Below are 22,291 nucleotides of genomic sequence, written 5' to 3'. Positions count from 1 at the left end.
GAGCCGAGATTGCACCACTGCATTCTAGTCTGGCGACAGAGCGAGACTCAGTCTCAAAAGCAAACAAACAAACAAACAAAAAACCCAAAACAACAAAACAACAAACAAAAAGACTTTTCCCAAGGTCATGCAGGAAATAAATGGAAGTAAATCTTGGGCTTTTCTGACTCCAAAGCCTGTAGCATTTCTACCATACCATGACATTTCTGTATTGTATATGTAAGAATAAATATTCTCATATGAATAAGTTATGATCTGAAAAGAGTCTAGCCACTCTGCAATTTGCCAAAAAAAAGGAGACTACACAGTGAATACATTAAAAAAATATATTTCTACTTGGATTTGAAAAATGTTTTTATGCTTTGGAAGTGTCTGATGGTCTGAGAATCTGCAGATAATCCTTTCCAGTCCATCTTTCTATTTTAGAAACAGAAAACATCAGCTCTCAGGAAGATAAAAGGCACCAGCAAAGCAGGCCTGGCTGCTTGCTTTATGGCACTGCTCTCAGGCTCATTAACCCCTCCCTGGACTTACGCCTCCCAAGCTGCGGCAGCATACGGGGAAATGAGAAAAAAACAACATGACGATAATCCCAGCAAAGGTATGAGACCACGAAGTGATGCGTTGATAAGAGGCTGACAGCAGAGTCTATTTGTAAGGGCAAGTTGACTCTGCTGTTGGAAACGGACAAGGCCGAGCTCCCCGTGAAAAGCCAGTCTCAAGCTGGCATTCAGGACCTGCTTCGTTTGCAAAAGTCCTCATGTCTCCCTCAGAGTACCCAGGTTTGCAGTGTAAGCGGGGCTCCCACAGCAAGTTCCAACAATGTCTGCCTGTGCGAAGGGAGCTGGAGTTGGGACACACGCCTGGCCACCCTCTGGGGAGGTCCTAGAGCTCTGACTTCTCCCCAGGGCCTCTGCTGATGTCTACAGGAGTGGCAGCTCTGTGCTCAGGTGGACACACAGAGCAAGATGGCAGCATCACAGAGTCCGGTGGAGCGGGAGTCTGTCACCAATGCCTCCTCTTCCTGCCGAGGGCCCACACCCACGCTCACCCTGCCGCTCTCCACAATCTCTCTCTGGAGGTCCTTAGAGGCCACGATGAGCACCTGAATAGCTTGCATGAGGCTGGTACAGCAACCAAGGATCCTGCCAAACAAACAAACAAACAAGTCGGGGATACACTGAGACCAAGATCCAAGATCAATGAACACAACGGTTTTCTTCCCCACTCCTAGCCAAAGGCAAGCTTGGAATGGGGAAGGGAGGTAAGAAGCGTGCTGAGATTGCTGGAACATTCTGCGGGGAGGTACCGAAGGAGAGGCTGGGGAGTGAGAGAGATCTAATTGTGGGTCTCCATCGTAAGGAATAGTGAAGTTGTGATTCCTAGGGCTTCTTTTCTTCTTTTTTGAGACAGTCTTGCTCTGCTGCCCAGGCTAGAATGCAGATGCACAATCTTGGCTCACTGCAACCTCCACCTCCCGGGTTCAAGTGATTCTCCTGCCTCAGCCTCCCAAGTAGCTGGGACTACATGCATGCACCACCACACCTGGCTAATTTTTGTATTTTTAGTAAAGACGATTTTTCACCACATTGGGCAGGCTGGTCTCGAACTCCCGACCTCAGGTGATCCTCCCTCAGCCTCCCAAAGTGCTGGGATTACAGGTGTGAGCCACCGCGCCAGCCCGGGGTTTCTTTTCTTATATAGTGAAACAGCAATATTGCTGTCATCATTAATACTGTCATTGATGATTACATCAACTCAGCCCTTCCCTGTGGCTGCTACTGCTCTCCTCTAATTCCCTAATAAGTATGCAAAGTATAGCCCAATGTCAGGAAGACGGATCCTGCTCCCCTAGGTCCCACCGTGCCACTCAGACTGACCTTTCATTCACCTCCAATTTGACTCCTGTGTCTCCTGCTCGGGATTTGCTGAGCATCTCCTGTGAAAAAGAAGCATGGTTTCTAAATGTGCCTTGAATATTAAGGATCCACTAATGTCCTACTATACTTTCAGTCCAACATCATGTGGTAGCTGGGAAACCTGAATCTGGAAGTCCCCAAGTCCCTGCCCACATCCTTGAGAGAGTCAGAAAAAGAATCCAGACTCTAATCTATTCAGGGGGAGTGCAGCTGCAGTGGGCTGGCTCTGTGATCCGTGTCTTTTTGTTTTGTTTTGTTTTGAGATGGAGTCTCACTCTGTCACCCAGGCTGGAGTGAGTGGTGCGATCTCGGCTCACTGCAACCTCCGCTCCCTGGGTTCAAGCGATTCTCCTGCCTCAGCCTCCCGAGTGGCTGGGATTACAGGCACGCGCCACCATGCCCAGCTAATTTTTGTATGTTTAGTACAGACCGGGTTTCACCATGTTGTCCTCCTGACCTCATGATCTGCCTGCCTCAGCCCCCCAAAGTGCTGGGAATACAGGCGTGAGCCACCACGCCCGGCCAGAACCCAGGTTGTTCTGACACCAAAGTATCTGATTCTTGAGGAAACTGATTACCTTCTCTCATGAGAACCTTCTCATTTTCTATCACTCAGAAAAATTAGCGAGTTCAGATTTTGGTCTCTCTCTCTCTCTTTTTTTTTTTTTTACAATTTAAAAACATTTTTACAGACAGAGTCTCACTCTCTCACCCAGGCTAGAGTGCAGTGGTGCAATCGTGGCTCACTGTAGCCTCCAATTCCTGGGCTCAAGTGATCCTCCTGCAGCCTCTGGAGTAGCTGGGACTGTAAGCATGCAACACCATGCCCAGCTAATTATTTTATTTTCTGTAGAGATGGGGTCTTGCTATGATGTCCAGGCTGGTCTCAAACTCCTGGACTCGAGTGATCCTCCCAAGGTGCTGGGGTTACAGGCATGAGCCACTGTGCCTGGCAAATTCTGGTTTCTGTCTTAGGGGGTCGCCATGGCCTTAATGAACGACTGTGACATGTCTAATGAGCAGTGTTGCAGAAAGGCAGCTGCAAAGGCATCGTTTCAGGAGATCCTGCAGGAACCTCCTACCTCTATTCTGGCCGTGGCAGTTTCAATAGCAGCTGAAGTGGCCGCCATCTCCTTGTCCACCAGGTCCCCCAGCTCCTCCTGCTTGATGTCCAGGCCCCTGGGCAGGAGCTCCTGTGAACACATCACAAAGGCTGAACTGACCCTGGGGCCTCCTCTCTCTTCTCCTCTGCCATCTGTAACCCTTACAAGATGGCAGAGGCAGGAGGCCACCCAGCAAACACATTCTGCAAGCCACGGGGCTTGTGGGGGGGTCTTTCGTAGACCCCATCTTGTCCTCTCTGTGACACGAACTCTGGAACCTCATGCTCCTCCTCACTCAGGATCCACCTCCTTCCAGAATGCCATCGCTGCCTCCCCCTGCAAGGCCATTCCGCCACCACTAAGACCCCAGTCCCTTAGTTGTGCAGTGTCAATTGTACTAGCTACACAGGAGGTATTTTTTACAATTTTTTCTTTTTCTTTCTTTCTTTCTGTTTTTTTTTTTTTTTTTTTTTTTTTTCAAGACAGAATCTCAATCTGTTGCCCAGGCTGGATGGAGTACAGTGGCACAATCTCGGCTCACTGCAGCCTCTGCCTCCCGGGCTCAAGGGATTATCCTGCCTCAGCCTCCCAAGTAGCTGGGATTGCAGGTTTGTGCCACCATGCCCGGCCAATTTTCATATTTTTAGTAGAGATAGGTTTCACTATTTTGCCCAGGCTGGTCTCGAACTCCTGACCTCAGGTAATCCTCCTGCCTCGGCCTCCCAAAGTGCTGGGATTACAGGTGTAAGCCACCATGCCTGGACCTAATTTTTGATTTTTTTGAGACAGAGTCTTGCTCTGTCACCAAAGATGGAGTGCAGTGGCATGATCATAGCTCACTGCAGCCTCGACCTTCCATGCTCAAGCAATCCTCCCACCTCTACCACCAGAGTAGCTGGGAGTACAGGGGTGCACCACCAAGCCCGGCTAATTGTTTTTTTTTTTTAATAGAGATGGGGTCTCACTATGTTGCCCAGGCTGGTCTTGAATTCCTGGGCTCAAGTGATCCTCCCGTCTTCGCCTCCCAATGTGCTGGGACTGAGTTACTACACCTGGCCTACAACTTTTTCAAATACAGATGGTATCTTCCACTTTGACCCTGACTTAACTTCGCTTCCACAGCGATCATATGAGGCGGGTATTATTCCTACTATGCAGATAGGAAGCCGGGGATAAGAGGTAGAATGTTTTGACCACAATTATGCTAACAAATGGCAGGGCAGGGATTTGAACTAAGGTCTGACAAACAGCAAAGCCTATGATTTTTAAAACATGATGTATTATACATACTATGGTATAAAATATATATGAATGGTTCGAAGGATAAGAATAAAGATGCATGTTATCCACCACCCAACTTAAAACTTAAGGAATGCCATAAGAAACATCAATACCTTTGGGATCCTATTTGTACTTGTATGTGCCCTAATTCTACCTCCCTTCCTCCCTGCCTTCTATCCCAAGAGACACAGAATTCAAGAGAGTGGTTGTCGTGTCTTATTTTATTTTTATTTTTTTAAGACAAAAAATAAAAGCCTGTTGCCCAGGCTGGAGTGCAGTGGTGCGATCATAGCTCACTGCAGCTTCCCACTCCTGGGCTCAAGTGATCCTCCTGCCTCAGCCTCCTGAGTAGCTGGGACAACAGGCACACACCACTAGGCTCTGCTAACTTTTAAACTTTTTTGTAGAGTCAGAGTCTTGCTTTGTAGCCCAGGCTGTATCAAACTCCTGGCCTCAAGTGATCCTCCCACTCCAGCCTCCCAAAGTTCTGGGATTTTCAGACATGTGCCACTATGCCTGGCCTGTCTTATTATTATTATTTTTTAACTCCATATAGATGCATCCCTAAACAATATATTGTTAAGTTTGAATGTTTGAGTCTTTTTATATAAAAGGAATCCTGCTGTATATATTTTTCCATGACTTGATTTTTCACTCAACATTCTATGTGTGAGATTCATCCTAATACCTAGTAATTCTGATTCTACGTATATACTCTAGAGAAACTGACATGTGTGCATGTATGATCATAGGGGCAAATTAATAACAACCCAAACTGGAAATAACCCAAATGTCCATCACCAAGAGAACAGACAGATGAATTAAACGATATTCACACGATAGATAATGAGAGAGTAGTGAAAATGAATGTATCTTCTTAGATTAATTTCACAGAATGTGGAGTGAAAAAGTGAGTTGTAGAAGAATATATACAGTAGGATTCCATTTACCTGTAGTCTATATCATGTGAAACTAACTCTATTATTTAGGGAGGCAAAGATGAAGATGATAATTTTTTTTTTTTTTTTTTGAGGCAGTGTCTCACTCTGTCACCCAGGCTGGAGTGCAATGGTGCAATCTTGGCTCACAGCAGCCTCCACCTCCTGGGCTCAAGGGATTATCCTGCCTCAGCCTCTCAAGTAGCTGGGATTACAGGTGTGCTCTGGGATTACAAAATTAGCCACCACACCTGACTAATTTTGTATTTTTAATAGAGATGGAGTTTCATTATGTTGGCCAGGCTGGTCTCGAACTCCTGGCCTCAGGTGATCCGCCCACCTCAGCCTCCCAAAGTGCTGGGATCACAGGCATGAGCCACCACAACTGGCCCTGATCTTTTTATTTTTTCTTTTTAGAGACAGGGTCTTACTCTGTCACCCAGGCTGGAGTACAGTGGTGCGATCACGGTTCACCGCGATCTTGAGCTCCTAGGCTTAGGTGATCCTCCTGCCTCAGCCCCCTGAGTAGCTGGGACCACAAATGCTCACCATCACACCTGGCCAATTTTTAAATTTGTTGTAGAGAGAGGGCGCCACTAAGTTGCCCAGGCTGGTCTCAAATTCCTGGCCTCAATTGATCCATCCACCTTGGCTGGACGTGGTCTTTTTATTATCTTCTTCTGGAACTCCAATTAGACATTCTATCCTCATGGCTTTTATTTTTTATTTGTTTATTTTTTGAGTGGAGTTTTGCTCTTGTTACCCAGGCTGGAGTGCAAAGGCACGATCTCAGCTCACTGCAACCTCAGCTTCCCAGGTTCAAGTGATTCTCCTGCCTCAGCCTCCTAAGTAGCTGGGATTACAGGCACCCACCATCATGCCTGGCTAATTTTTTGTATTTTTAGTAGAAACGGGGTTTCACCATGTTGGCCAGGCTGGTCTCAAACTCCTGACCTCAGGTGATCCACCTGTCTCAGCCTCCCAAAATGCTGGGATTACAGGCGTTGAGCCACCACGCCTGGCCCTATCCTCATGTCTTAACCAATACATTCCAATTCATAACACTGGGGAAAAAAATGGAAAAAAATTGTACTTCATAGAAATGGTTTTCTTATTTTTCTTTCCCATAGAGTCCATGTCTTCTCTGTCCCTATGTACACTTAACCCAATTTCTGGTATACAAGACATATTTATTTATTTATAGCAGAGGCAGGGTCTCACTCTGTTGCCCAGGCTGGAGTGCAGTGGCACAATCATAGCTCACTGTGGCCTCCAACTCCTGGGCTCAAGCGATCCTCCTGCCTCAGCCTCCCGAGTAGCTGGGAGTACAGGTGCGTGACATCATGCCTGTCTAATTTTTAAAAAATTTTTATTTGGTAGAGACAAGGTCTCACTATGTTGCCTAGGCTGATATTGAACTCCTGGCCTCAAGTGATCCTCCTGCCTCGGCCTCCCAAAGTGCAGGGATTACAGGTGTGAGCCACTGTGCTCGGCCACTACATCTTTAGTAAATTAATGAATACAGTGTTATTTCCATTTTGGGTATTACCTGTCCATCTAGATAAAAATCCTCGGAGACAGGGGAGCTGCCTATACTTCTTTGATATTGCCTAGTGTAATGATGACAACATAGTAGATTCTCAGCTAACAGCCAGTGAATTAAATATAGCTGGAAAGTCCTTCAGGAGGTTTTCCCTTTTTTTAAATTTTTTTTTATTTTTAAAGAGACAGGGTCTCATTTTGTTGCCCAGGCCTGTCTCAAACTTCTGGGATCAAGTGATCCTATTTTTTTTTTTTTTTTTTGAGACAGATCTCGCTCTTATGCCCAGGCTGCAGTGCAATGGCGTGATCTCGGCTCACTGCAACCTCCGCCTCCTGGGTTCAAGCAATTCTCCTGCCTCGGCCTCCCAGTACCTGGAATTATAGGCATACACTACCATGCTGGGCTGATTTTTGTATTTTTAGTAGAGACAGGGTTTCACCCTGTTGGCCAGGCTGGTCTCTAACTCTTGACCTCCAGTGATCTGCCCACCTCAGCCTCCCAAAGTGCTGGCATTACAGGCATGAGCCATCGCGTCTAGCCTCAAGTGATCCTCCTGACTCGGCCTCCCAAAGTGCTGGGATTACAGGCATACATCACTGCACCCGGCCAGATTTTCCAATTTTAACAATTTGTTTCTAGAATCAAGTTGTAAGTGCAGAAAGAACTAGCTCAGAACATCACCGATTCCTTGGGCGCTCACCAGCATGCACACCCAGAAGAATAACAACGCTCCTCAACCATACTACTACAAGTACCTCGCCGATGGCCTTGATCTTGCTCAGGCAGTTCCTCATGGCTGTGCTGTCGGCATTCTCAAGGCTTCCCTCTTCCTCCAGGGAGGCCAGGTAGGTGAGGGTTTCCCTGCCATACTGCTTACAGGCCTCGGTCAGTGCTGGAGAAACAAGGCAATAGACACTTTTTTTTTTTTTGAGACGGAGTCTCGCTCTTGTTGCCCAGGCTGGAGTGTAGTGGCGCCATCTCGGCTCACTGCAAACTCCGCCTCCTGAGTTCAAGCAATTCTCCTGGGATTACAGGTGCGCCACCATGCCCGGCTAATTTTTGTATTTTTAGTAGAGACGGGGTTTCGCCATGTTGGCCAGGCTGGTCTCGAACTCCTGACCTCAGGTGATCTGCCTGCCTCATCCTCCCAAAGTGTTACGGCGATTACAGGCATGAACCATTGCATCCGGCCCATCATTTTTGTATCTTTAGTAGAGATGGCGTTTTGTCATATTGGCCAGGCTGTTCTTAAACTCCTGACCTCAAAGTGATCTGCCCACCTCAGCCTCCCAAAGTGCTGGGGTTACAGGCATGAGCCACTGCGCCCAGCCCAACAGAGACTTTTAAAGGACCCCTGCTCCCCTGGTCCATGAACAGCCCCTCATGTCCTGGTACTCACAGTCGGCAGGCTCCGGTGGGGCTCTGAGGCAGGTGGTGGCACCATGAGCAATGGCATCGCTGGTCAAGTGGGCCAGCAGGGTTATGGAATGGAGAAGTCCACTGACGTCTGCCAGGATTGGAAAGGGAAGTTTCTCAGGTCTGGTTGATGGTGTCACTTTCATACCCTCTCCTCCCCTGTTTTATGCGTTACCTACACGCCTTTCTTGATGCAGAGAGAGCTGTCACTATCCCCGCATTCAGGTGCTTCTGAACCCTGTCCCGCCGTCACTAATGACAGAGACTATCCTTGGCCATTCTTACCTTCTGGGCAGGCCAGATACTGGCTCCAGCTTTTCTCCAGTTGCTCGATGCAGCTGGAAATGGATGTGACCGTGGAGAGGAGGTGATCTGTGAGAGGGAATATGGGGCAAGGTCAGAGCAAGTTCTCATAGCTGGCTTCATCCTTGTTCATTAAGCACTGAATGGAGGAGCTTACCTAGTGGGTAAGCTTCCTGCCTAGACATGAAGTTCATGAGTAATCACCTCTTGATTCAGACCATAGTTTTTTCCTTAGAGAAACACAGAATTGTCTGCTCCTGGTGGATGTTTTATCAGCGTGACCCACTGTCTAAAGCAGTGGCTATCACACCTGGGGGCTTTAGAAAATACTACTGCTGGGCCTGGCGTGGTGTCTCATGCCTGCAATTCCAGCACTTTGAGGCCAAGGTGGGAGTTCAGAAGTTCGGGACCATCCTGGGCAGTATAGTGAGACCTCGTCTCTACCAAAAATTAAAAAATTAGCCAAGGCCAGGCATGGGGGCTCATGCCTGTAATTCCAGCACTTTGGGAGGCCAAGGTGGGTGGATAGCCTGAGCCCAGCTCTTCAAGACCAGTCTGAGCAACCAAAACCAAAAATTAGCTGGGCGTGGTGTTGCACGCCTGTAGTCCCAGCTACTTGGGAGACTGAGTGGGGAGGATTGCGTGAGCCCAGGAAGGGGAGGTTGCAGTGAGCCACGGCAGTGCACTCCAGCCTGGGCAACAGAGTAAGACCCTATCTCAAAAAGGGGGGAAAAATACTAGTGTACAGGCCCTAATGCACAGAGTTTCCAAATGTAACTGATCTGGGCACCCCTAAGGTAAAGCTGACATGCCGCTGGGCTGAGAGCACCTGAGCTAAGTATCACAAGATTCAGCATCGACAGAGTCTCAGGCTGTAAGGACCTGGCCCCTGCCAGCTGGGCAATTGCAAGTGTACCTGCAGACCCAGCGCAGCTGATGAGAGGAGGTTCTTCAAGCTGGTTCAGGGCGTCTTGTATCACCTGCTCCGCAGCCTTCCTGGACCCCACCAGAAGCATTTTTCGTTGGTCTTTGGCAAGCTGGCACATAGATTCCTAAAAACGGTCCAGGGAGGTGAGAGTCTGCCCTAGACTCCATAATGAACCTGAGCAGCATGACCTGGCTGGGGCTGTTAGCATCTTAGCTCAAGTCATGGCCAATGAGGTCCAAGCCAGTGAGCTTGAGACAGAGAAATGTGCTTTAACTGTGTGCACAGGGTGTGCGGCTGCCCACAGAGGCTGTGCGGATGGATCACTGCTCCCACTTCTCATGGCTGGGAGGAGATGCCAAACTTCTCTTCTCATACAAAAAAGACCGCAGTTTGCTTTCCCTCATGGGCTCTGCAGGCAATGCAGGGCCTGCTGGCATTACACCTATAGAGTGTCTGCACAATCAGGCCAAGGCCCCAAACCCCTTCTCAGCAGCCCCGGGGTCCTCCCGGCCTCCAAGCATGCACAGAGGCCCTCAGTGGGAATTCACAGGTGCTCGCTCGTGTCCGTGTCCGTGACTTGCCTCTGTGCTGGCCAGTTTGAGCTGAGTGTCCTGCAGTTCTTTCCGAAGAGCAGATAATTCCTCCTCCCTATGAGCTGCGCCACTCACCAGCCTGTCCCGCTCCTTCTCTAGCTCAGTGAACTGGGCTGCCCAGTTTGCTTCTGACTGCAAAGGTGACCACAAGGAAAGTGGGAGACGCTGGTTGAGTTAAATAGTCCTTACTTCCCAGAGGTCCAACCCACCACCGGGTTGCAAGGACTGGGAAGGTGATGGCTCTTTAACCTTCCACTCTGATTCCCTCCCGAGGACGCACTGATTGCAGCTGGGGCTGACTTGGCCAGGCCAAGGATGGTGGATGACAGCAACGCCAAAGCCAGGGGTGGGGCAAGAAAGGAGGCCAGGCATGAAGGCTCATGTCTGTAATCCCAGCACTTTAGGAGGCTGAGGTGGGAGGATCACTTGAGCCCTGGAGTTCGAGTCCAGCCTGGGCAACATAGTGAAACCCCATCTCTACCAAAGAAAATACAAAAATTAGTCAGGTGTAGTGGTGTGTGCCTGTAGTCCCAATTACTCGGGGGGCTAAGTGGGGAGGATCACCTGAGCCCAGGGAGTGGAGGCTGCAGTGAGCTGCGATCGTACCACTGCATTCCAGCCTGGGTGACAGAAGAAGACCCTACCTCAAAAAACAAAAAAAAAGAAAGGAGCTATTTACTTGGGCAGAAGTTTCCAGGCTGCCTTGGAGAACCTGGAGCTCCCGTTGGCTTGTGGCGAGTTCTTGCTTCAAGCTCTCTAGAACTTCCAGCTGCTCTTGAGTCTGAAAGAGAAGAAAAACAGAGGGACTCTGATCTGGGTGGTAGTGGCAAAGAATATAAAAATGTAAAAATGTCCCAAGTGATCAACAAGAGATCTGTAAACTCTACTGTATGTAAGTTACACCCCCCAAAAAAGTGCAGGGTATGGGAGGAGGAGGCGAGACCCCAGAGTATACTGAAAATGTGGATGTCAAGGAAGGAATTTTTATTATTTATTTATTTATTTATTTTTGAGATGGAGTCTCGCTGTTGTTGCCCAGGCTGGAGTGCAGTGGTGCAGTCTCGGCTCACCGCAACCTCTGCCTCCCAGGTTCAAGAGATTCTTGTGCCTCAGCCTCCCAAGCAGCTGGGACTATGGGCACGCGCCACCATGCCTGGCTAATTTTTATATTTTTAGTAGAGACGGGGTTTAACCACATTGGCTAGGCTGGTCTCGAACTCCTGACCTCAGGCAATCCTCCGGCCTTGGCCTCCCAAGGTGCTTGGATTACAAGTGTGAGCCGCTGCACCTGGCCTCCAGGAAGGAATTTTAGAAAAATTTCCCAAATGTCATGCTTGAGTCCGTAATACTAAAGGCAAACTGGGTCTTAAATTCAGGCATCCCAACAGCTGGTATATTGCTGAACTACAGCACCTTGCCATCCCCAAATGACTCTTTCTTTTATTTCTTGATGGTGTTTGTCAAAGAGTGGGTTGTGACTCCTTAGTAAAAATTCACAGCTAACATTTAAAAACATGGATTAAATAGAACAGAAAATAGCCAAACGAATTCACATAGTAAGGATGAGTATTGCTTGGTGAAACTTACTTGTATTTCCATGAGACAGATGTAGTTTTTTATGTGGGGTCACAGAAAACTGTGAAAGCCACTCCTCTAAATCTATGACATTTGGTTTGATCTGTCCGATATCTGTAACTCCACCTCTAAGCCTCTGATCTGCCTGTTGGTCCTGCCCCAACACAATGGTGCTCTCTCTCTCTCTTTTTTTTTTTGAGATGGAGTCTTGCTCTGTTGCCCAGGCTGGAGCGCAGTGGTGTGATCTCAGCTCACTGCAACCTCTGCCTCCTGGATTCAAGTGATTCTCCTGCCTCAGACTCCCAAGTAGCTGAGACTACGGGCATGCACTACCATGCCTGGCTGATTTTTTTGTATTTTTAGTAGAGATGGGGTTTCACCATGTTGGTCAGGCTGGTCTTGAACTCCTGACCTGAGGTGATCTGCCCACCTCAGCCTCCCAAAGTGTTGGGATTACAGGTGTGAGCCATTGTGCCTGCCTCTTTTTTTTTTTTTTTAATAGAGACAGGTCTCGCTCTGTCACCCAGGCTGGGGTGCAGAGGGGCGATCATAGCTCACTGCAGCCTCGATCTCAAACTGGGCTCAAGCAATTTTCCCACCTCAGCTTCCTAAGTAGCCAGGATTGCAGGCATAGATGCTGCTACACCTGGATAATTTTTACATTTTTTTTTGTCTTGCTCTGTTGCCCAGGCTGAAGTGCAGTGGCACGATCACAGCTCACTGCAGTGTGAAACTCCTGGGCTCAAGCAATCCTCCTGCATTAGCATCCCAAGTAGTTGGGCCTACAAGCATGCATTACCATGCCCAGCTAATTTCTTAAATTTTTTTTTTTTTTTAGATGAAGTCTTACTCTGTCACCAGGCTGGAGTGCAGTGGCGTGATCTCTGCTCACTGCAACCTCTGCCTCCTGGGTTCAAGCGATTCTCCTGCTTCAGCCTCCCAAGTAGCTGGGACTACAGGCACCCGCTACCATGCCTGGCTAATTTTTTGTATTTTTAGTAGAGATGGAGTTTCACCATGTTGGCCAGGATAGTCTCGATCTCTTGACCGTGATCTGCCTGCCTCAGCCTCCCAAAGTGCTAGGATTACAGGTGTGAGCCACTGTGCCTGGCCAATGTCTTAATTTTTTGTAGACACAAGGTCTCACTTTGTTGCCCAGGCTGGCCTGGAACTCCTGGCCTCAAGCCATCCTCCCGCACACTGGGATTCCAGGTGGGAACCACTGTGCCCAGCCTGTTCTCAAGTTTTTATAAATAATGCTCACCCCGCCAGGCGCAGTGGCTCACACCTGTAATCCCAGCACTTTGGGAGGCCGAGGTGGATGGATCACAATGTCAGGTGTTCGAGACCAGCCTGGCCAATATGGTGAAACCCCGTCTCTACTAAAAATACGAAAATTAGCCAAGCGTGGTGGTGGGTGCCTGTAGTCCCAGCTACTCAGGAGGCTGAGGCAGGAGAATCGCTTGAACCCAAGAGGTGGAAGTGGCAGTGAGCTGAGATCACGCCATTGCACTCCAGCCTGGGCAACAGAGTGAGACCCCGTTTCAAAAAAAAAAAAAAAAAAAGCTCATCCCTCTCTCTCTGCTACCCATGTGTTTTCCTTTCCTCAAACTCTCCTCCAGCCTCATCCTTGGAAAGCCTTTGCTGATTAACCCCAGGCAACTTGAGTCCTTCTATTACTTCGTGTATGCACTGGGGATGGTGTCTTGCTGTTCTGTGTGGCCACCATGGTGTGCTCCCTGCTGTGTGATGCCAACCGACCCACAGAACTGCCCGTGGAGCAGAAGGCCACAAAGCCCCTGCCACCAGCTCAACAGCCCCCTCCCTCATTTCCCGAGTGCTCCTCCTCCCATTCACCTTCTGCTGGCCCTGGTCACTGATGCGCTCCAACGAATCCTCCAGCTCTTTTTTCTCTCGTTCCAAATCTACCTGGGCTTGTCTGGCCACGGACACCTGTTTGGTCACCTCTGCATTCTGCAAAAGAAGAACAGTGTCTTGAACCAGGAGATCCCAGGCTTAGAGGACGTCCTCCTTCTAGGACAGTCACACTCAGGCTGTGCACGCCCTGGAGTCAGACACGGGAATCACTTTCCTACCCAGAGCCGGAACAGAGCTATCACCTTCAGATGCTTGACGCTCAAGTATTTACAAAACAATAAAGAAGGTGGGTGACCTACATGGGATTGGCATGCAGGACAGAGCCCAAGACACAGAAGCAAGGAAGCCTGAAAAGGTGTGGTTCCCGAGATGACGGCGATGCCTTAGAGATCAATGTAGGGGTTGCTGGCCACGGGGAAGCCACAGGCCTGAGCCACTCTCTCCCCGGAGGGGCGGGGCCTGCAGGATGGTGATGGGGGCTGAGGGTCCTACCTTCCGCAGCAGGTCAGCGTGGTTCTGAACCAGCTCGCTGTACTTCTCCTTTAGCTTGCTATATCGCTGTTCATTGGCTTGAGCTTTCCCTGTATTGCCAAGGACCAAGGTGAGGAGTCTACCCTAGCAGGGACCCTTGCCCTCCTTGCAATGAGCCAGGGTCCCTAGAAGATCCTCCTTGTTTTTTTTTTTTTTTTTTTTTTTTTTTTTTTTTTTTTTTTGAGACGGAGTCTTTCTCTGTCCCCCAGGCTGGAGTGCGGTGGCGCGATCTCGGCTCACCGCAACCTCCACCTCCTGGGTTCACGCCATTCTCCTGCCTCAGCCTCCCGAGTAGCTGGGACCACAGGCGCCCGCCAGCACGCCCGGCTAATTTTTTTGTATTTTTTAGTAGAGACGGGGTTTCACCGTGTTAGCCAGGATGGTCTCGATCTCCTGACCTCGTGATCCACCCGCCTCGGCCTCCCAAAGTGCTGGGATTACAGGCTTGAGCCACCGCGCCCGGCCTGTCCTTGTTTTGTTTTGAGACAGTCTTGCTCTGTCACCCAGGCTGGGGTGCAGTGGCACAATCACTGCTCACTGCAGCCTCGACCTCCTTGGGCTCAAGCCATCCTCCCACCCCATTCTCCTGAGTAGCTGGGCTCATGGGCATATGCCACCACACCTGGCTAATTTTTGTAGAGATGGGGGTCTCACTATGTTGCCCAGGCTGGTTTCAAACTCCTGGGCTCAGGCGATTCTCCCACCTCAGTAGGATTATAGGCATGAGCCACTGTGCCCGGCCAAAGATCCTCCTTTGATTTAGGAATGCATATATGCTTTTCTCCCTTGAAAGTCCTACTTACAGAAACTTCTCCAGGAAGTCATCTTTAAAAAGAATTCAACTAGTTAAAAATCAAGCCGGGGCCAAGCGAGGTGGCTTATGCCTATAATCCCAGCACTTTGGGAGGCCAAGGTGGGTGGATCACCTGAGGTCAGGAGTTCGAGACCAGCCTGACCAACATGGTGAAACCTCATCTCTACTAAAAATACAAAGATCAGCTGGACATGGTGGTGTGTGCCTGTAATCCCAGCTACTCGGGAGGCTGAGGCAGGACAATCGCTTACACCTCGCAGGTGGAGGTTGCAGTGAGCCCAGATCACACCACTGCATTCCAGCCTGGGTGACAGAGTGAGACTCCACCTCAAAAAAATAAAACAAAACAAAAAAATAATCAAGCCAGGGATTCATGCCTCTTCAGCACTTACGTACATGGCATTTATTCTATGGGGGCTTTCAGCTTTTTAAAAAATTTAATTGAAATTTTTTAGAGACAAGGCTCTCTGTTACAGAGGCCGGAGTGTGGTGGTGCAATCAGCTCACTGCAGCCTTTAATTCCTGGGCTGAAGTGATCCTCCTGTCTCAGCCTCAAGAGTAGCTGGGACTACAGGCACGTGCAACCCTAACCCTAACCCTAACCCTAACCCTAACCCAGCCTCTGTGCCGCATCCTGAGTCCAGCTGGGCTCTGCTGCCCGTGCCTGCCCCCAGGGCCCGCCCCCGCCCCCACCGACTGCTCACTTTCTATCTCAGACAGGCTCCGCTGAGCCTTCTCGGTGTCCTCCCGCTGCCTCCTGAGCTCGTCCAGTTCTGCCCGCAGGAACTCACAGTCGTCGGCCGCCTGCTGCCGCAGGTGCTGCTGCTCGGCCAGCTCTGCTTCCAGCTCGCTGACGCGGCCCTTCAGCTGCAGCACAACCCGCTGGCTCTGTGGGGGACTCGGGTCATGAGGCCAACCGCCCGCTGCCACGGGTCACAGGCATGGGCCGGAGAAGCGGGTCCTACCATGCTTCCAAGTAAATACCCGATTCCCCTAAGTCAACTCTCCACGTCCCAGGAGGGTTGGAGCATCTGGTCATTAGGAGCCCCTCAATCAACAGCAATAACAGGGGATGATGGCCGGGGAATTGTGGTCCTCTTTAGAGTGGCTGGGGGTAGCAGCAGCTGTCCCTGTGGGTAAAGTCACCTGACCAGCCACTGTGAGGGGCGGTTGTTAATACAGCACCAACATTGCTCACAGCCGTCTCTTCTTTTTTTTTTTTTTTGGCAGTTGGGGAAGAGGGGAAAGGGTATCACTATCACCCAGACTGGAGTGCAGTGAGGTGATCATGGCTCACTGCAGCCTCAACCTCCTGGGCTCAAGAGATCCTCTAGCTTCAGCCTCCCAAGTAGCTGGCATTACAGGTATGCACCACCATGCCCAGCTAATTTTTAAAAAGTATTTTGTAGAGATGGGGTCTTGCTATGTTGCCCAAGCTAGTCTTGAACTGCTGGGCTCAAGTGATCCTTCTGCCTGAGCCTTCCAAAGTGCTGGGGTTACAGGCGTGAGCCACTGTGCCCGGCAAACCAATCTCTCCTTATCGCCATGTGAGAAGGTCTGGTCTTGTTTTCCACAGCTTCTCAGCCTCGTGGGGACCAAGGTCATCTCTGGGTATCAATCACATGGATACTGTGCCTGGCCTAAATGCTGTCCTCATGGCATGTAAAATGGAAATGCATTATGACAGAGAACACAAGAAGACCTGGTTCTTTTGGATTTAGCATTTCTACCAATTTTTATTTGGTTTTAGAGACACAGGTCTCGCTATGTTGCCCAGCCTGGATTCAAAACTCCTGGGCGTCAGTGATCCTCCTACCTCAGCCTCCTGAGTAGCTGGGATCACAGGTGTGCACTGCCATGCCTGGCTTGTTTCTACTAATTAACCTACCCTGAGGATGTGGTCCAAATCTGTCTATGTGATGCAATTTTTTTTTTTTTTTTGAGACAGAGTCTTGTTCTGTTGCCCAGGCTGGAGTGCAGTGGCACGATCTCAGTTCACTGCAACTTCTGCCTCCCAAGTTCAAGCAATTCTCATGCCTCAGCTTCCCGAGTAGCTGGGATTACAGGTGCCTGCCAACACACCCGGCTAATTATTGCATTTTTATTGAAGACAGGGTTTCACCCTGTTGCCCAGGCTGGTCTCAAACTCCCAACCTCAGGTAATCCTCCTGCCTTGGCCTCCCAAAGTGCTGGGATTACAGGTGTGAGCCACTGTGCCTGGCCAGTGTGATGCAAATTCAACATTCAACTCTACCGTGTTTTGGTGAAGCGCAAAGGCAGAGCAGATCCAAGGCATACCTCAGTCTTCATGTTTTCTAGCTGTGCTTTCAGTCCACTGATCTCTCTGTATAGTCGCTCAATTAAGTGGTCCCTGGAAAGAGAAGGGGAATGAGTTTGCTTCCACAGTGCTTCTATCCCTCTCTTTTTAATTGTGAGCTCGGGAAGAAATTAAAAGCTGGTATTAATTTGGGGACAATTCTTTGAAATGCCATAAATTATGCTCTAAATGTTACCAGATACTAATCTAATACTCCTAAGTCCATGGTTATTGATTTTGTTCTGAGATTAAAGGGGCCAATATTTGAGGGTCAAGACATTCCTTTTTTGTGTGTTTTTGGTTTTGTTTTAGAGACAGTCTGGCTTTGTCACCCAGGCTGAAGTGTAGTGGCACGATCATAGCTCACTGCAGCCTTGATATCCCAGGCTCAAGTGATCTTCCCAGTTCAATCTCCTGAGTAACTGGGATTACAGGTGTGTACCACCTGCCCAGCTAATTGTTTTACTTTTATTTAATAAAGATGGGATCTTGCTATGTTGCCCAAGCTTGGTCTTAAACTCCTGGCCTTAAAAAATCCTCCTGCCTCATCCTCCCCAAATGTTGGGATTACAGGCATGAGCCATTGCCCCCGACCCTTCAAGATGTTCTTTATCTAAGAAGCCCCAGTATCATTAAGAATTCCTCTTTGGTTAGTGTTTTGAGGCAGACCATGGCTTAACTTAGCTCCTGAACCATCTGCTTGAACCCAGCTTGGACTCACTTCTCATCCTTGTTAACGCCGTTTTGACTGTTGAAATTGAAGGGATCACTGCTGAATGAGCTGCCAAAGATGTCATCAAACTTGTTGTCAAATAAATTCTGTGGTTGACCAAAAAGGAGTGAGAATAAGTCAGAGAGCCAGAGAATTCTGTGTGTGGGTCAGTTGAATGGTATGGGAGAATGCCCCTTTCTCAATTTGGTTCAGATCCATTTAATTTTTTTTATTTTTTTGAGACAGGTTCTTGCTCTACTGCCCAGGCTAGAGTACAGTGGTGCAATCATAGCTCACTGCAGCCTCCACCTCCTGGCTCAAGTGATCCTCCTGGTTCAGCCTCCTGAGTAGCTGGAAGTATAGGTGTGTGCCACCATGCCTGGATAATTTTTTTATTTTAATTTTATTTATTTATATTTTTAGGGCCTGGTTCTTGTTCTCTTGCCTAGGCTGGAGTGCAGTGGCGTGATAACAGCTCACCATAGCCTTGGCTGCCCATGCTCAAGTGATCCTCCCAACTCAGCTTCCCACACAGCTGGGACCACAGGTGTGTGCCACCACATTTGGCTAATTTTGTAAAGATGGGGTCTTACTATGTTGCCCGGGCTGGTCTTGAACCAGCCTCAAGCAGTCATCCCACCTTAGCCTTGCAAACTGTTGGGATTATAGCTGTGATCCACTGCACCCAGCCAGACCCATTTATGATCCTTCTGGGAGCCACAGAGCAGGATGCTCAGCCTAGGTTGGTGCTAGGTGAAGAGAAGGCTGAACCTGGTTAGAATCAATGGGCTTTGGCCAGGGTTTCCCCGAGCCTCTCCCCTGTACTTGCAGGCAAGAGGAAAGGCCATGTTTCTCTCCCAAGTGATCCACACCTGCTGAGAGGCATCCATGTCCATGAGGTCATCCTTCTCTAGGACTGGCTCGCTGTCGGGGGATGAGGCCTCTGCAGGGATCACCACCACGGGGCTGATATGTTCTGACAGGGCTGAGGCTCGCAAGAAGTTGGGTGGGTTCTGAAGATGGAGACACATCCTCAAACAGTGCTTGCTTGCCAGGCCCCGCCGGCCTCTAAGAGGGTACTTGGGGCCTCTGCAGTGCCGAAGGTGTGTGGTCGGGTACGCTTACCTCGGGCAGCTGGGGGATCTGGATGAGCCGCTTGAAGTACTGCAGGTTGCTGGAGCGGTAGAACAGATCTTTCAACCTAGGGATGGAGAAGGACCTGAGGGGTGCTGGGTGTCTTCATCAGCCCCGCGTAGGGGACACAGCAGCCACCTGGCCTTCCTGCCCCCTCCCCAGCCCAAAGGCACAGGCTGTCAAGGAGATAAACTCCATGGCGCTGGGATTCAATTATGATGCTACAGAGGAGGATTATTTAAAGCTGGTCCTCAGTGACCTGGTGGTGAGGAAAGAGTAATTCATGCTACAAATCCTTTGGAAGAGTAGATAATCAAAAAGCTAATTTCTTCATTGCTGTAGAGTATATGTTGTTATTTTGCAGATTTAACTTCCGAGGAGTGTTTGGTTTAGAGTAACATTAAAAGAAATGGATTTTCTCTGAGGATAAGCCAACTAACCATAGGAAAAGGGAAGGGAATTTTACTACAAAGGTAGCTCTCTTCTTTCAGTACTTCTCTTTGTTTTTAGACTATTTGTTCTCTCCACAATTAAGACTATAAGTTCCTGGGAAGTGGGGACTGAGCTCTGCTGAGCTGTTTCCCATAATGCCAGGGACAGGGGAGCCGTTCAATAAACACTTGGAGAATTACAATGGTTTGGTACTATGTCCTAATCTTGGGTGGATATGCACATGAAGAAAGCAACATTTTTTTTTTTCTCTCTCTCTTTTTATAGAGGCAGGGTCTTGCTCTGTCACCCAGGCTAGAGTGCAGTGGTGCAATCAGAGATCACTGCAGCCTCGAATTCCTGGGCTCAAACAGTCTTCTGCCTCAGCCTCCTGAGTAGCTAGAACTACAGGGATGCACCACCATGCCCGGCTAATTTTTAATTTTTTGGTAGAAACAGGTTCTTGCTGTGTTGCCCAGGCTGGTCTCAAACTCCTGGCTTCAAGCAATCCTACTGCCTTGGCCTCCCAAAGTGCTGGGATTACAGGCGTGAGCCACTGTGCCCAGCCTGCAACAATGAGCTTTCTCCAGCTTAGTCCAATAAACGAAACCCCCAGGGTCTCGTTACAGCCTGTCAGATCCCAAGACCTAGGCCTGTCTCTGTCTCTGTGACATCACTGCTGCTTCCCCTGAATTCAAGGACAGTGAGGTCTCAGACAGCAGCCATGTCTGTGTGGAACAGCAAAGCAGCTACTCAGGGGAGATGTTTTTATAAGCTAGAAGCAAATGAAAGGAAATGAAATCACCTGACCACACGTCCCCATCTTGCTGGTTTGGAGCCAACAGTAATAGGTTCAACTGCTTTCACAAGCTACCGGAATTTGACATTCCAGGAAATCAGCCTCAGGGCCTGTCTCCTTGGACTAAAGAAGCCATTTATCATAGCATATGTACTTGGCTTCTCAAATGGAACAGGGGTACCAGGAGGTGGGTACAACCACGCACTTGTCCTTCGCTTGCTCCTGGGGAACCAGGCAGAGAAGCTGAAACTTGGCATTTGGGAGCCATGGTCAAGGGTGAGGAAATTAACAGGAAAAACAAGAGAGCGCACTTTTACAGAGCTAAGCCAGGAGGCCCTTCTCAGCCCCCTCTGTCCTCCCAACTCTCACTCTATTATCCTTCCCTTTTGCCTGGTTTCCCCTCCCCTCCCCTCCTTTCCTTCTTTTTTTTTTGGATGGAGTCTTTCTCTGTCGTCCAAGCTGTAATGCAGTGGCATGATCTCAGCTCACTGCAACCTCTGCCACCTGAGTTCAAGCAATTCTCCTGCCTCAGCCTCCTGAGTAGCTGGGATTACAGGGTTAATTTTTGTATTTATAGTAGAGACAGGGTTTCACCATGTTGGCCAGGCTGCTCTCAAACTCCTGACCTCAAGTGATCCACTTGCCTCGGCCTCCCAAAGTGCTGGGGTTACAGGCGTGAGCCACTGTGCCCAGCCTAAATAAAGTTTTTTTTTTTTTTGAGATGGAATCTCATTCTGATGCCCAGGCTGGAGTGCAGTGACATGATCTTGGCTCACTGCAACCTCCACCTCCAGGTTCAAGCGATTCTTCTGCCTCAGCCTCCCGAGTAGCTGGGATTACCAGTGTGTGCCACCATGCCCTGCTAATTTTTTAGTAGAGACGGGGTTTCACCATGTTGACCAGGCTGATCTTGAACTCCTGACCTCAAGTGATCTGCCCACCTCGGCCTCCCAAAGTGCTGGTATTACAGACATGAGCCCCTGCACCTGGCTGGTGTTAGCAACTTTTATTGAGGCGGCAGTGCACAGCCAGCAGTGAAGGTCCTGTTCCTTGCAGAGAAGGGCTACCTCATAAGCAGTGAGCCCAGAATAGCAGCTGTTACATTTATACCCACTTTTAATTATATGTAAATTAATGGGCAGATTATGCAGAAATTTCTAGAAAAAAGTGGTAAATTCTGGATTGTCAGGTTATTGCCATGGAAAGGGGCACTACCTTCTGGATGTTGCCACAGCAGTGGTAAACTGTCACTGCACACTGGTGGGTGTGTCTTATGCAGAGGTGCTTCCACTCCTTCCCTGTTTTACTTGTCCTTAATTTGGTCTGATGCCCAAGCCCTGCCTCCAGAGTCCAGTCTCCCATCCCACCTCAGAAGCAGGTCATATTTGTAGGGTATCAACCAAACCTGCTAGTGGATTGGACATGGGGGATGAGGAAAATGGTGACTTCCAGATCTCTGGCCTAAATGGATGATGGCAGTATTTGCTGAGACAGAAAAGAATGGGGAGGGGCTGGGCACAGTGACTCACACCTGTAATCCCATCACTTTGGGAGGCAGATCACTTGAGGTCAAGACTTCAAGACCAGCCTGGCCAACATGGTGAAACCATGTCTCTACTAAAAATACAAAAATTAGCCGGGCATGGTGGTGGGTGCCTATAATCCCAGCTACTGAAGAGGCTGAGGCAGGAAAATCACTGGAGATGTGGAGGCTGATGTTGCAGTGAGCCGAGATCGCACCACTGCACTCAAGCCTGGGTGACAGAGCAAGACTCTGTCTCAGAAACAAAAACAAAAACAAACAAACAAAAACAGAGAGAGAAAGGTTTTTTTTTTTTGGGAAAACCTAAAGTACAGTTTGAGGTTTAAGTATGCTATACAGATGTCAAATTGGGGACAAGAGGCTGGCATTCAGAAGTAAGGTCTGGCTAGAGATACATATTTAGGGGTTATCAGTCTATAAATGCTATAAGACAGAACTTAGGGAGAGGGAAAAGAGAAGAGGATGAAGTCTGGGGCATAAGCAAGCAACTAATGAATGGATGAAATCTCTTTCCTCTATATGCTTCTATGGGATT

At 49.0% G+C, this 22,291-nt stretch overlaps 1 protein-coding gene across 8 annotated transcripts in view; it reads right to left on the bottom strand.

Annotated features, from left to right (window-relative positions):
• The window catches only part of HIP1 (huntingtin interacting protein 1), a 203,200-nt gene that overhangs the window by 12,753 nt on the left and 168,156 nt on the right, over positions 1-22,291 (bottom strand). For 7 of the 8 annotated variants that reach the window (XM_055292790.2, XM_063646333.1, XM_063646331.1 and 4 more), the window contains exons 10-25: positions 18,977-19,052; positions 18,724-18,864; positions 17,861-17,958; positions 17,121-17,193; positions 15,527-15,710; positions 13,970-14,058; positions 13,457-13,573; positions 10,704-10,805; positions 10,013-10,156; positions 9,420-9,555; positions 8,486-8,572; positions 8,184-8,291; positions 7,540-7,676; positions 3,002-3,112; positions 1,881-1,939; positions 1,052-1,145 (exon numbers count right to left, since the gene is read on the bottom strand). In XM_055292790.2, the coding sequence (XP_055148765.1) occupies positions 1,052-1,145; positions 1,881-1,939; positions 3,002-3,112; positions 7,540-7,676; positions 8,184-8,291; positions 8,486-8,572; positions 9,420-9,555; positions 10,013-10,156; positions 10,704-10,805; positions 13,457-13,573; positions 13,970-14,058; positions 15,527-15,710; positions 17,121-17,193; positions 17,861-17,958; positions 18,724-18,864; positions 18,977-19,052 (1,756 nt within the window). The remainder of the gene's footprint in view (positions 1-1,051; positions 1,146-1,880; positions 1,940-3,001; positions 3,113-7,539; positions 7,677-8,183; positions 8,292-8,485; positions 8,573-9,419; positions 9,556-10,012; positions 10,157-10,703; positions 10,806-13,456; positions 13,574-13,969; positions 14,059-15,526; positions 15,711-17,120; positions 17,194-17,860; positions 17,959-18,723; positions 18,865-18,976; positions 19,053-22,291) is intronic. The other variant, XM_055292795.2, reaches the window with a different exon arrangement.

This window comes from Symphalangus syndactylus, chromosome 9 (assembly GCF_028878055.3).
Source record: "Symphalangus syndactylus isolate Jambi chromosome 9, NHGRI_mSymSyn1-v2.1_pri, whole genome shotgun sequence".
NCBI classification, from domain to species: Eukaryota; Metazoa; Chordata; class Mammalia; order Primates; family Hylobatidae; genus Symphalangus; species Symphalangus syndactylus.
Note: the sequence above shows the minus strand (reverse complement) of the source record. Positions and strands in the feature narration are given on the sequence as shown.